The sequence below is a fragment of the Phalacrocorax carbo genome, chromosome 3 (genome assembly GCF_963921805.1).
Source record: "Phalacrocorax carbo chromosome 3, bPhaCar2.1, whole genome shotgun sequence".
NCBI lineage: Eukaryota > Metazoa > Chordata > Aves > Suliformes > Phalacrocoracidae > Phalacrocorax > Phalacrocorax carbo.
Window position 1 is genome coordinate 6781118 of NC_087515.1, and position 15460 is coordinate 6796577.

Consider the following 15460-nt stretch of genomic DNA (forward strand, 5'->3'; position numbering starts at 1 on the left):
GTCCTGCTTTTTATCACTAACTTCCATAGGCAGAAAAGGGAACCCACAAGAAAACAGACTTAAAGCAGTAAACCATTCACTAAAGACATGGTATCGCTTAAAGACAAGGTGTAAAAAATAAATAAATAAATAAACACAACTCACTTTCCCCACCAAATGTTTGGCCTGTCCAATTTTTTCTGCATTATCCTGTTAAAAACAGCCTCCAAATCAATGTAACAGTCATCATCTGTCTTCAGCAACAAATCAAAACTCGTTGATTCAACTGTCCTGTAGCCAAAAAGAAAAGCGATGAGATGCTGAGCTGCAGCCCACAACAGAATGCTCTGCAAGGGTTTTTTGGGAAGCAGAGTGGGAAGGAAGAGGGAAGAAATGTCTTTCCTAGCCTTGACTTTTAGGTGTGTTCGCTATTGACTGAGGCTGACTGCTTGTCCTACAGAAAGGAGATGCAGCTGCGTCCTGTGGTGATCTTGCAACATGGGTTTGTGTACGAGCTGGAGAAAACAAACTTGGAAGTTTTGTTCTCCAGGACAGAACTCCACTGTCCATCTTAAACAGTGCTGACCTCAGAAGGACATGAATCCCTTCTGACAATGGTAGCACAGCTTTTTGTTAAAAGCCAGTGGCTACATGTCAGTAGCCTACTCTTCAGGACGAGACAGTCAGTTCAAGGGCAATAGAACTGTAGAAGGTTGTAAGAAACATCTGTGGAAACAACTTGGTACTTACTCTTCCTCAATAAAGCACCCTTCAGATATGAAAAAAGTAATCTAACTGTCTGAAATAGTTGAATATCTGTCACTTGTAAAATAACCTAAGCAGCTTAAAATTCTAGGGATTATTCTTTGGCTAATTAACAATCATTGTTTTTAAGGGTAATTTCTCTTCAGAAGAAAGGCATTTTCCTTAAGCCTTTTATTACTAAACCTTGAAAAATTTGCTAACCTGTAAGAGATTACCAAAAAGATCTAAGTCTTCATATTTAAACTCCCTTTTTAGAACTGAAAGCATGGTTCATTTTTTCAGTTCCACTCATAACCATGAAATTTGTTAAATAAGTGCATAATCTTGCAAGCAACTAGAACTGTCAGCTATATTTCTCACTCCAGAGCAACATCAATTAATTGAAACAGTTGTCTCGGAGTAACAGAAAGAATGGCAAATTAGAGGTAATAATTTACTAGATTAACCACAGACGGCGTAATACACTATGAAAATTCTTCCTCTCAACCTTCTGTCCCCCCTGTACACAAGCTTCCTATCCTTCCCCTCTACTCAGCACTGGCGAGGCCACGCCTGGAGCACGGTGTGCAGCCTTAGGCTCCACGGTTCAGGGAGACACAGACATATTGATGGAGCAAGTCCTGCGAAGGGCCACCAACATGACTAAGGGGTGGGAGTGTCTCTCCTATGAGGCTGAGAGAGCTGGGACTGTTCAGCCTGGAGAAGAGAAGACTCAGGGGGGGAGCTCAACGTGTATAGATATCTGAAGGGAAGGTGTAAAGAGAGCCAGGCTCTTTCCAGTGGTGGCCCGTGATAGGACAAGAGTCAATGGCCACAAAGTGAAACACTAAGTTTACACGCTGGCCAAAAGCCATCCTTTAAAAGACTGAAGCTGCTAGTTTTCAGTCAGAAAAAAATTTAAAGAAATTACAAGGAAACATGGAAATTTTCACACCTGGACTCTTGGAGCAGAAGCCTGTCTTGCCAACTCATGCCTATTTGAGGCACCAAAGGTCAGGATTCAAGAAATACAGATCCTGTTATTTTATTCATTAGATACACTACATGCCCCAAAAATTTTGAGAGAGAAATAGAACTTAATGAGGTAAATCATATAAGGTATATATTTCATGGAACCTGTCAGGTAACGTAACATGCTGGGTCAATCTTGCACTACAAACAGCAACATTCCTAAGAGAAAACGCTCTCTTTTCAACTTACCATCGGTAGAAGTTCAGCAGTTTGGCTGGAACATTTCTGTAAGTGTCAATAACATCTACAAAAACAATATCGTCATAGGTACTGCTTTCTTCCTTCAATAAAGCATCTTCTTTTTCAAGATTTTTTATGTGACTTGCAAACCTTTCTGGGCGAGTATGGAGGCTTTTTAAAAGAGCATCACCTTCTGAAAGAAGCAGCACCCATCATTAAACAAAGATGCATACCCACGTACTATTTCACATGTTTCTCTTGGATCAGACACGACATACTGACAAAATGAATCTGAAGTATTCAACTCAACAGGGTTATGAAAATCCTGCAATTAGTTTAAAAAATATCTATGAAATGTTAAAAGTTTCATAACAACAAATAAATATATTTTTGCATAAGGTCCAAGACAGGTTACACAAAGTTCAAAGTAAAAAAGTATTATCTTCCTTTTCAGTAATAAAAGGATCCAACTTTTTAAGGTTCTTTATATTAAAGAGCTGTCTGGGACTTCATTATTACTCTTTTTGGTAGAATAAAAAGGCTACAGTTATATCAATTACTTCTAAGCATATATATCTAGCATTTATAAATAAGACCCAAAACAAACAAAAAAAATCCTATGCTAAATATAATCAAACTGGCATTGCTTTGATGTAGCATAGGTAGTCGCTGCTGAATTTCATCATATAACTGACTAGATAAAAGCTAAAAAGATATTGCAAGAATGCTGAACTTCTTGCTAAGGACATAGTTTGTGGTACTAAGAACTTTTTGACAACAGGATAGAAGGGCTTTAGCCTAAACCTCAGTTTAGGCTCCTACACAGATGAGAAGACAACGGGACTGCCCAATTTATATCTGCCAGGCCTAACTACAAAAACACAGGGATAATGCTCTGAAAGTCACTGCTTATGTTGACTACGATGGACCGACAAAAACACATCAACTCTAGCGCTACGTGGCCAAAATCTTCGCCATTGGAAAGGACTCTTGCAGGGTCTGCAAACATTCCGCTGAAATAGGTGTAAGCAGGCAAAAATAGAGGTGGAAAAGCAAGCTATGTTAGGTAGGTAGTTACTGTTCGTCAGTAACTACAGTACTTCTAAAAGTAGCAGGACTGGAAAAAATGTGAAAATTATCAGGGAAAGATCTAACTTGGGTTTGAGTAACAAAGAACAAGGACAGAGAAGAGAGTCTAGATGAAAGTGGTATTTCTGTTAATAAAAAGACAAAGGGATGCAAGTCAATTGGAGTGGCTGACAAAGAGCAAGCAAAGAAATCATATCAGGACATTGACATTAGGCATAAAAAAACCCCAGAAATAGATCAATTGTTTCTACTAAAAGAAAACTTAAGTTGATCAAGTTCATAGAGATAGCATGAATTTTACCTCAGAAATGTAAAGTTCCCATTTTATCATAACATCAAAAGTGAGGCTATGATTTGCAGACGTACCTTGAATAGTGTAGATAAAACCACCTGCTATTCCCTCCACACCTTCTGTGAGTTCATGTGGCAGTGATCCTTCCCCTGCCTGCTAGAGACAGATTAATGGAAAGAAATAAATTAGTTCATCTCTTGTTCGTGATGTGTTTTTCCCTGTGACTTTAAGGTGTGACATTTTCCAGCAACGGAGAATGAAATTAATTTAAAGCCCTTCTGGTTTAGGTACCTGCATAATAAAAGACTAAGATTTTTAACTGTAATGTTTTGTGGCATTTTTTTGAAGTTTCACCTGAAACTAGTGGTACCACTGAAACTTCTAGAAAACTGGTTTTGAAGTTGAGAGCAAAATATAAGCTTATTCTGGCTAAATTACACCAGCACAGCATGTTTAAGCAAGCAACGTTTTGACAGGAAAAGAGACACACCGCCAAAAAGCAAAACAGGCTCAATCCCATCAATTGGGATTTAGCACAGGATTTCTGACCCACATTTTGTCATCTCTGATATACTGATACTGCTTCATATCTCACAAAGACAATAGGTGAACTCTACTCCCTTCAAAATAAAAGAAAATGCCACTTATTAGCACCATTTTTTGCATGCCCTTGTCTTTTTTCCAGGCAAAGCAAACTTCCCCTCTGAAATAACAGGAGATGCCCAACTGAATTAACAATTTACAGAGAAACACAGGAAAGCAAAATGCTAAATACCCAAGACTTACAGGAAAAACAGAAATATAGTGGAAGGGAAGGTGAGGTGACTCACTGTAATGACTCTAAAAACACCCCCTCCATCGTTCACCATCACTTTATGAAGATTTCTTGAAACAAGGCCCTGAAGATCCTGGCTTTCCCACACAATGGTACCTTCAAAACTCTGGTAAGAGAGCAAAACACTGTTATGCAGGTATTCAAAGACTTCAAAGGACAAAAATCAAAGAGTTTGGGGGTTTTTGTGTTAAAATAGACAACTTCACACAACATATAGCTTGAATGTACAACATGTTTTACTTATACTTCAATATAAGTAAGTTACACATAAAAGAAATACATCTGCAAAACTCAGTAACACAGAATCATTCTTTTAAGGCTCATCATTAATCCCTATATCAGGAACATTAAACTTTTAACAGAAGTCTAACATAAAGGGCTATGGCTTTCTAAATCATTAACATGGCATTTAAAGGTGACCTGAAGTGAATTTTTAGAAATCAACTATAAAATCCTGCATTACAAAGAGAATATGTTAAAACAGATTCGGAAATAAATGCTGCTTTTTAGTTATCTGCCAAAAGCAGAGATCAGAGACTCGATCCTCACATCAGCAAAACCCAGAGAAAAATACAGCCACCTTTATCCTGGCAAAGCTGTCTGAAGCCACTGTAGGAGAGTTGCAGAACTCTGACCTCACATCTTGGCTGGCAGCGAAAGGAGTAGAAAGACAAATGAATATCTTCAAAATTTTCTGGTTTTAACTGTCAATTTAAGTATGTCACTCCATGGTTTTTATATATGTGTGTGTGTGTGTATGCAAATTCCTGCATTTAAAAGCATTTCATCTCAACTTGAAACAATCCAAACTAAGACTTTCCTGAAGACCCCTGAGAACATGCAAAGGGACATTTTGTACAGTTAAGAGTACTGGTAGTATTGTATTTTTTTAAAGCAATTTCACCCTTATGACAAGGTAGTATAGAGTAGTTATAGGGTTGTTATACTCCTGACTGCTAGATTAGCGCATTCCATCTTGTTTTTCTCAATTTCATAGGAAAAACATCGGTAGCTAGTGTGGACCTAGGAACAGAGAAACAACTTGTTTCAACTATTTGTAGATGCATCTCTGTTGCTGTAGAAAGTCTGTTTACTTGTACTTAACTTCTCAGCTCTTCCCCATTTCAGCTTCCTTTTACTTCAGAAACTCTCCCGTTACTGGCACACTACTAAGTCTAGCTTAGAGTTCAGCTCAGTTCTTCGCTTTTCCCTAGAAGTAGGTCTTAACATCTGCAGCAGCCTCAGTATTTAATGACAGCTGTGTATTTTAGAAGTCTCCCATCTATTATTTATAATGCCAGCTTTATCATCTAATAATGGAGCTAGGATTTATTCAAGCCTGACTTGCATGCTCAAAACCTTCCCCTGGTTAGTTTAATTACCTGTCAGTTATCAAAACAAATGGACCACTGCTAAAACTTTTTTAGTGGCAGGACCCCTGGACACCCTGCACAGTAAAACTGACATACTCAGTTTATCTATTTGGGGTGGCTGCCATCTCCCATTCCAATTTTTTTTTTCTGTAGGGATTGGGCTCTAATCCCACTTCTGCATCTTGTTTACAGATGCAAACTTTGGTAAGTTGCTTGGTGAGCCTGAGAGTCCTTTCACTCCTCAGCAACCAGAGACATTGAAATTCTCACCACGGGCTATTACTGATACTGACTTCAAACATGTACCAAGAGTCTTAATCAGCCATTACCAGTGAACCTCAGCACAAGGTGTTCTAAAACAGCAAACTATCATTATTTTCCAGGTTGAGAGACTTGTAAGCAAATTTTCTAATGATTTCAGCCTTCAGCTATTCTTACTCTAAGCTGCTTAATGAAAGTTGAGGCCTGAAAACGCTTAAAGCAAAACACTAGTGGCACACCTGAGACTATATAATTTGTTTTTCCCCCATTTAAATTCTAGCCTTGTTGCTGCCAGAGCGCAGTGGCATTCACAGTGAATACCGAACAGGTGTACTGACATGATGCAGCCCTGCCAAACTCCTTTCCTAATGTTAAACAGTGCTGGGCTTTTTGTTTCTCCAATTACTCCCCATTAGTAATACAGAGTACGCATAGTACGAAGTCCCATTTTCATGCAAGCGGCCCATGGCTTTTTGACAAAACAAGTGCATTGCTAAGACGTGGCTGTAAGATCCCTGGGTGAGTTTGAGTTATCTGCTAGTGGTTCTGCTCTTCTGCGCTTTCAGCCGTTCCAAAGCTGAATGATCAATCCTGTCTTTGACAATCTGGCCTGCCAGATGCTTACTCTAATGCTGCATTTCCCTCCCTTTCCCCAGGACGAGCAGAAAGAGCAGCACTTCAGCTGGAAGACGAATGAAGCTCTTCAGCAGCCTGTACAATCCATTACTTCTTGAAGGTGGAAAGGCAGAGACTAGATACTGTCTCAGAAACCATCTTGCAACAATTAAACAGTTCACTAAATTTACTGCTCTCAAACAAGCAGATAGGAACATGTGGGCGTTATATCTCCTCTGAATCATCTTGCATGGTTCAGCATCCTAAGTATCACAGTACATGCTGTGCATAAATGCTATTAATCTACATTAGAAACACCATGTTATCCTGTAAGCATTCAGCGCATGACACGTATCAGATTAAGGAAGCCCACACAAAGAAATATATGAATACTAATACTCCCTTTCTAAATGAAATACTTCCCATCTGCCTTTCAGGAAAAACGCATTCATTTACAGGAAAATTACAACTGCCTAGAGTTTCAGTATCGCAGAACAGTGTCTTACAGGGAAAAGGCTTACACATTATACTACCAAATTACTGGCTAACCAATACTCCTTTTTACAAAGTAAAAAACACCTGAATCATTTTGCTGTCAAATTAGATCGTCAAAACATATGTAGAATATACTGCAAGAGGTCTTCTCACCCAAAAGGCCCCTGCCAGCATAACAAACTTGCATTGTGTTCAGTAAAAACTGTTTAAGATGATAAACCAATTAATCAGCTACAGATGCCCCTTAAGAGGAGCAGGTTTCCAAATGCATTCATTCTTATAGAGCCAGGGGAATAAATCAGGGATTAAACTGCCCTGTCCTCCCCCTTCAGTCTTCTCTTGCTCTATTCTTTCATAAAACAATTTCTTGACTAACAAAACAACCCAGACCCAAAGACAAATTACAGAAAGAGCAGCAAGGGTCCAGTCATATAGGATAATATTTAAATGAAGGGAAACAGCCTAAAATGGCAGCTGACATATCTAATGAGAGATCACTGGTCCACTGGGAACAATTCCTTGTACCTGGGAGAGTCTGCTGAACTAGAATTCTCATTCCGAGCCAACTTGTGTTCACTAAACCCTCACTATAATAATACCAGGTTTTTTGCTACCTATATTTTGCTCCTTCTGTGCTTAATCACCTTCCTTCCTAAGCAGCCACAGGTAGGTTCTATAGCCCTACACCAAAACCCTACTCTGCGATTAGGGGTGCAGTCCAAAAGAGGATTTTAAAAACAAACCAACCCACAAAACCCAAACACAGAAAAAAAAAAACAAACTCCAACCTGAGACCCTGTCTTTTTAGCTGAGCTAATGGTGTCTCAGGACAAGCAAGAATGCTAACGCTTTCATTACTGACCAAAAGCAGTTCTCTCCCAAATTTCTGAGGGGCACCCACTTAAAAAAAAAACAAAAAAACACCCCAACACTTCACACCTAAGATGGTGACAGGTTCTAAAAACCAAAATGTCAGTCTTCTCTGCATCACGTACTCCATCTAGTACATGACATACAGACTCTACTACAGATCTTCCTGAGGTTTTGATTCTTGTTTCATTGCGTGGCTCAGTGAATGAACAGTTCCTCAGTGGTGCTGCCAGGAAAGTAATAACCAAGATTTCAGTAACCCTCAAGTAAGTGCTTCTTGATTACAACTATTCAACTAAAACTGTCATTGCAAATGTAATACACAATATCTTGCCATTAAGTCCAAGACATCAGAAGCAGAAGCCTATTTTTCCTAGAAACCTGTGGCATCCTCCACTCCCTGTCTTGTGTACTAATGTCTGAAAAAGCAGGAAGGAGAAAGAAGTGTCTCATTCTCTGGTAAACTCTCCCACAGAATCAAAGCAGGTACAATTTTCACTCAAAAACTGAAAAGGTTTCTGAAATTGCTGCTATTTGCCAATGTAAATTTTAATCAGTTTGTATTTTTCTGGCTTTTACTTTATAACTACTGGTGATAATGAGATGGTGAAGAAGAAATTCTGCATTTCAGCATATCCCCCTCAACTAGACGTCTTCACCCGCCCTTTTCTGCCTCAAGCAAAGGCCAGTTTTATCAGTCTCTCCAGCTGACTTCAAAGAACAGTTCTAATACTGCACATACCTCTGGCAAAATGAACTGCTCTACTGGCTTGTACCACAATCTGTTCACTTGCACTCCACAGCTTGGTGGGCTAAAGCGAGCACTGAAAAGAGCTTCCTGTGAACAACAGAAATTAAAAAACATATAAAAACACCCAAGGATTAAACGTGCTGTGAGATTAGGCAAATCTTGATCATATCAGTTAGTTACAATGGAAAGAGGCTTATTTATTGTATAAAACTTCATGAAAATTTTATTCTCACAACAGTCTCACAGACTCCACAGAATTCAAGTGTTGGACTGATATGGTGGAAGCAAGCAATAATGGAATAAGAGTGCAAAAGTTCAACTAGAATCCATCCAACAGAGCACTTCCTTCTGGAAGACTGAGACTTATCTCCCAATCTACACATTTTCTACCTTCTGTTTACAATAGCTGACTACTATTGATCGCAACAGAGGATGCTGTCCCCTAAAACTTAATTGCTACTATATTACATAGGCCACCAAACAGCTCTTAGATAACAGAAGACAAAGATGCTGCATTGCCGGATTCCCAATCCTCAGAAAACAGTCTCCAAGCACTCTTATGATACTAATTTTTCTCCCTCACTGGAAGTAAAAAGCTAATGCAGATCAAGTTATTAGGCTCTCAACTTCTAGAACTCTACCATTTAGCAAACAAACCTGATTACGGTATATTTTTTTTTCTTGCTATCATAAACCCAATTCTTTGGAAGTTCATCATAAAAGCCATACTTCAATATATTTTTTGTACTTAATTTTAATTATTAGCTTTAAAGTTAAAATTCTTTCTACTGTAGCCAGAAGTCTTGAAATTGACCTACCAAGTTATTGGTAGAAATAAATGCAATATACCAAATGCAACAATCATGCTCAGAGATTATTTTCCTCCAGATTAAGCTATTCTATCAAACACATAACAGCTTAGGAGTGGGGGGAATGATAACTGAAGTCTGATTATTACCTGTAAATAATAAGTTTCTAGAAATCTCAAAATGTCTTGCCAGAAGACAAACAAGAAAAAATTACAGCTGTCCTGCACCTCTCTGCTTGAAGGCACCAAATGTCTCTTTCTGCCCATGTGTTTTAAATATATTCAACAGCTTATTTTTTATCCCTTAATACCTATCAATACTTTAGAACCTCAAATGCAATCAAAATTGTGTAATGGAATTAGATATAAGCGGTTTCAGAAGGACATTTAAATTAACACTCTGTGAATTTCACCTTGTGTGTGTGTATATATATATAAAAGAAGAATTTACAATGTAACAGAAGAAAAATATAATTCATATGCTTGTCAGTTAAGTACTTCTCTTCAAAATCATCAACACAGCATGTCACTATCTGTAAGAATTTAATCCGCAATAAAGAGAAAACATGCTTTAGTCCACTTTCAAAAGACAACTACAATACTCTACCTCATGTTCTGCCTGGTACAGTTTTACAGTGATGTTCCTCTGGAATCCCACCCCATCAGACTCATAAAATACCCCAAGACTGGTAATGACAATGGGGTAAAGTACACGGAAGTTCACACTGACAACTCTGTCTTCAGATAGCACAGAAGGTACGTCCTCAGGGAGGCTGAATGCTTCAATCTCCTGATTCAAAACTGCATGAAGAAGAGATGACAGAGGTAATGGAAGAAGTAGTCATAGTTCTTGAACTGGATACACACAAAGCACACAGAATACATGCAAAGCATTCCAATTGATTAGCATGGCTTGCAAGTGCGGAAGGATAATCAAACACTAGAGGAGAAAATATAACTGCAGCAAGGAGAAACTCGGAGAGATGCAGCAATCTGCCGGCTACCAGCAATTGCAAGCCAATGCCTACATATCCACAGAGAAAATAAAAGAAACACAATAAATCCAGAGTGAAGGCAAAAATACTATTTGATTGCATGTATATCTGTATATTAGCATATTAAAATAATTATTCATGTATCAAAATGGCATACACCTCAACTTAATTCAGCTGCCTGCTTTTTGGCATTATCTCCTCCCTAAGCCCTGAGGTACCATTTATTCGTGCGAGATTGGTTAAGCAGTGGATGTTGCCATTCAAAGAGAAAGAAACAGAAGTTTCATTTTATGGTGAATCATAGCTTAAGTGCTGAGCAGTCCTTAGTTAACATACAATTAAAGAACAAAAATTAAATAGGAAAAAAAAATGGTGACAGGAAGAATTTACAATTTTAGTTAGGAATTCTCATATGTCAGCAGTTCATTTCTTCCTCCATGGTACATTTCTTAATTGCTCCCTCTCAAGGGTGGAATCCGAAAAAAACCTATCAGCCAAACTTGCTTAGAATTCACTTTGCCACCAAAGTCGTCCACCTGGCACTCAGGACTCTGGTGCCTTCACACATGACACTGGATTGGGTCATTCCAGCTCTTTCCAACTTCATTTTACAGGCGGATCAACTAAAAACATATGTTATATGGGAAAGACTGTCCCCCAAAGCAAGGAAAATGCAAATCCATCAGAAGTCAATGGCCTCCCCTTCATATCCCCAAAGATACCTCACTTTCTTGCCCGGACATGGTACTTGAAGGTTATGGAACTGCTGAGACAGTAAGTTCTAGGTGGCATTTATTTTCAAGACCGACTGTCTCAGTTAACCACCCCGAACCACTCTCATAACAAAAGATGATTAGTTCTATTTCCGATCAGAGAATTTTTAAAAGTTTATTTCTGTACCTGGGTTACTGATATTCAGAAGTTTGCAGGAGTAGGGGTCTTCTCTGTCCTCCACTGGCACAGCACAACCATGCGCACCTATTATAAACTTCACAAGGACACTAAAATAATTTGGTTTTATTAACACCAGTTCTCTTCCCTCCTCCCTCCATCTTCAATAAACTTATTTCATCACAATGGTCTGTTTTTCACAGGATTAAGATTTTGAACCCCTTAAAAATCAGCAATGAGTGCCTCCATGTAGTGCAACCCTGTTAAATCCCCTCATAGGGGCTCAATTCCAAACCCACATTAGACTTTTACATTTCATAATGAGGGCACAGGAAGACTGGCAAGTAGGAATGGGATTCAAGACAGCCAGCATACTAAACAGAAAAAGATCTAAGGCAGCACTGAAGGATTCTGAAGCCCTGCCTTTCCCTGCCTGGGTTTGTTATTAATTCAAGATTGTTTCAATATTCTGCATTCAAAAGGCAATGAAAAAAATAATAAGAAAAAGACACATAGCACTGAAGGAGGAACAAGGACTCCACACTATCCATTATGATGAAATACCCCAACTTTGGGTTGTAGCAGAACAACAGGTTGCTCTTTCCAGCCCCAATTACGGCTGTGCCACAGTCAGGAGACAAGCAGTATGAAGAGCAAGAGCATTCACCTTAGCCCAGTCTTTCACCTAATAGCTAAATATCCTCCTGGCACTCCATATAAGCTATGAAAGGTCACATTTTTAGATGCCTGAAGTAGCTATGCTTCACTCCAAACTGCACGCTGACACCAAATTTGTGAACACTAAGTGGCTTTCAGTGCAAGGCAGGTACCAAATGTGAGGCCTATCAAGATGACAATGTTTCCAAGAATGAACTGCAGCAGAACTTTCTCAGCAAGAACAAGCTCTCTGGTCTATGCATGCAATCAGGAAGGGTTCTGCTCGTCACTCACACTGCAGCAGCTTGGTGTACCTGGTGCAGTGGGAAACAAACCTGAACTTCACAGCTGAGGCTGTTGTAAGAGGGTTTTTTGTGGTCTCTCACCAAACGTGATCCTGCCTGCTTTCAGGTATCCTGGATTACTAAGCATTTCAAGTTGCACACTGTACAAAGTGTACATTGGAACACAAAAAAGGGAAAGTCTTATACATCACTAATGAACAGTGGCAACTAATTGCAAAAACAAACAGCAGTGAACAGTCAGTTACATTTTATTCCTTGTATAAAAAATAGTTCCAGCCCAGAACAAGCAGTATTCTTATGTATTACTAAGCAGATTTTAAAAATTATCAGAGTACAAGATGCTTACAAATAAAGCAAAAAAATTAAATACTTTTTTTAAAAAAATTACATCAAGATATTTAAGCATCATAGTCCTTCCCCACTACCCCTCACAAAGCCCCAAATTACAAAACACTAGAAATTACCGTTGGCTCAGTGCGGAATGTTGTTTCAGGTGCTTGAACCAAGTGTTCCTTATAACACTGCGCAGTTCATGATTATGTCGAGCTGACAAAACACCTACAATAACATCGTAATGTTTCAGCTTCCACTGAGGAAAGAAGGCCAGTGGACCTACAAATACAAAGTGACAGAGATTTATTATATGCACATATTTCCACAAGCCTGAGTTGCAAGCAATAATTAAAATGCATCTCAAAAGCAAGAGTACTGTGAACCTGAAATGCTAAAAACAAAAGTAGAATTACTATTGCATTTTTTGTTCAGAATCAGGGAAACATTTTCAACATCTCAAAACCTTCACTAGCAATTTAGGAAAACTTTACTGCAATGAACTACACAAGTCACTGCAGGTAAACAAAACTAAAAAACTGCGACTCACAAAGCATGCAAGAACATAAGCCTTGGTTTTTGTCTGACAGTATCCTCCATTCTCTAAATATTTGCCTGCCTGTCTTATGAACAAACTGCCCCCTGAGAACATACTTTTGCTGAGCTTCTCTTCCCTATCAGCCACCAGCCACCTTGTGCACTAGACACAAGGTCCTACTGTTCCCTCTGCAAAACTCTTGAGACAGCCTGGACCTTCTGCTTGCTCGTTGATACCCCTCCAGCATGATTTACCCTACAGCCTGGGGGCTTGTCATCACCGGTACCAGGCTGTCACTATTAGAATTCACCATGATTCTACCTTAAAAAAATAAATATAATTTTAAAAAGGTCTGTTGGATTCAGAAACATGCCCATTTTCCCCCTTCTGTCTCACCATTTCAATCTAGTATGATCTATCTATCATTTCTAGCCTTTAGAAGTCGAACACCACTCTGTCTTCACGCCGGGTATTACATCCCTACACAGGGGAATGCTCTGGCTCTATTCATAGCTGGATGTCACCACCAGTGCCCGTAATCCATGATTTAGCTTGTGCTGTTCTAATTTAGAGATCATGGAAGGTGGACTTGATTTCAAGCAAGATTATGACCAGAGAAAGACCTGGCAAGCTCTGACTGAGCCTGCAAAGTCAGGCAAGTAGCTAAAGTGAATTTGCATAGTTGAATTTATCAGACATTCTACAGTTGAGGGATTTATATTTAGCTTTAGCAAAGGACTGCTCTCCTCTCACTTTTTTTGTCCATTAGGCTGCGGGTAAAGAAAACAAATGTAAATGTGAGGGCCCTCTAAACTACTGCATACATCTTAGCCAAGAGTTTTTTAAACCTAATTTTAAAAAGACAAAAAGTATCTCCAAATCTGTGTTGTAGACCCCCACTAGAAAGAACTAAATTATTATCTAGATACTACCTTCCGTACCAGCATCCCCTTTATCCACTTTGAAACTAAGAAGACAAATAGGTCTTGTTAAACTGCTCACTGACCTAGTACCTCCCAGCACCCGCCACAAGAACTGCTGTGACAAATCACACCAGACATCCATCTAGCCTTATATTCCACCTTCAGTGTGCAGTACGCAGTGGAGAGGCCTTGGCCTTGCTCTGCACTGAATCAACATCATGAGAATTCAGAACGTTGCTTTTTTTTTCCCTTCTTTAGGGGCCATTGATAATGGCTTGCACCTGACTCCCCAGTCCCAAAGCCAAATAAAACAGTGTTCTGCAACTGATTCTCAGAACAGTACAAGAGCAGGGAAAGCAGAGTGATGTACAAGCCTTTCCCAGACTATTTCTACTAAATATTTTTGTTCTAAGCGTGCAAGCACTGATTTTCAAGAAAAAGGTTAAGTCCCATAATTATTTAAATGAATCTGTACTGACAACATCTACAAGCTTATCAATAACTTAAGGTGAACATTAACCTATTAAGAAAGCTTGCATCAACTTATGCTCAGAACAACTTAAAAACCCAAGCAGCACGCCACTAGTTTCATTCCTCACTTTTTCAGTAAAGTCAACTATTACATCTCTAGTAACAACCATACACTGAATTGGTGGCAAGGTTCAGGAATATGATTTGTTTGCTGACAGAGCTAAACACAAACCTACTGCCCTATATAACATCTGAAGAAACTTGTAAATCAAACATATTGCTCAATCTGAATACAACTTTAGTTTTCCTTTATGCTGGTGAATACCAACTATCCAGAGGCTCTGTCTGTCTTCAGAGGCCATTACACAACCAAGATCCGCCAGGTCTCCACAACAGCAGAGGTGCATGAGACAGCCACACATTTATAAGACTACAACATTAAATTCCTCTATAGTCTCAGAATTCTTTCTCAAACATCCCTTTTCTTTCACGGCTTTTATTCCACCCTTTGACCCTTTGATTATTTTTTAAAAAGCCTCTGTAGCTTTACCTGCAAGCCTTCTGATATAAATCTCATTAGAGGTCTAACATGTTTGTAGACTGCATGTGAGGTATGATTTACACAGATTAGTTTTTTAAGATATCACTTTTAATTAGAAGCAGAACCATTTCATTAAACCAAATTAGAGAAAAACAAAACTAAGAGCAAAACTCTATGGAATGACTTGACTCAGAATAACATAAGTTGGCTTGAATCAGTTAAAAAAAAACAACTAAAAATGAGCTACTCAAATCAAATATACATACTTTTAATTAGTTTATATTCTAAAATAAGCAGAGCTTTTCCTTATGAACCATTCATGTGGGAACCATGTTAATGTAATGGATGCTTCAGAATTAGTATAATACTGCCTTTAGAACAGAAATCTCTCTCTTGTTTTAGGCAATCTTCAGGTTTAGTAAGGTAGCATTACAGCAGTCTATATTCAGAAGATTGTCTTCTCTGTCCCAAATGCCATTTTACTT

The 15460-nt window shown here is 38.8% G+C and overlaps 1 protein-coding gene across 5 annotated transcripts in view; it reads right to left on the bottom strand.

Annotated features, from left to right (window-relative positions):
- Positions 1-15460, bottom strand: part of B3GALNT2 (beta-1,3-N-acetylgalactosaminyltransferase 2) — a 29811-nt gene that overhangs the window by 7110 nt on the left and 7241 nt on the right. Inside the window, exons 2-9 of one of the 5 annotated variants that reach the window (XM_064445736.1) lie at positions 12637-12784; positions 11220-11320; positions 9932-10125; positions 8508-8603; positions 4147-4257; positions 3391-3472; positions 1945-2125; positions 145-270 (exon numbers count right to left, since the gene is read on the bottom strand). In XM_064445736.1, coding sequence (XP_064301806.1) covers positions 145-270; positions 1945-2125; positions 3391-3472; positions 4147-4257; positions 8508-8603; positions 9932-10125; positions 11220-11320; positions 12637-12784 — 1039 coding nt within the window. Of the gene's footprint in view, positions 1-144; positions 271-1944; positions 2129-3390; positions 3473-4146; positions 4258-8507; positions 8604-9931; positions 10126-11219; positions 11321-12636; positions 12785-15460 lie in introns of all 5 variants that reach the window. The other 4 variants (XM_064445737.1, XM_064445739.1, XM_064445734.1 and 1 more) reach the window with 4 other exon arrangements.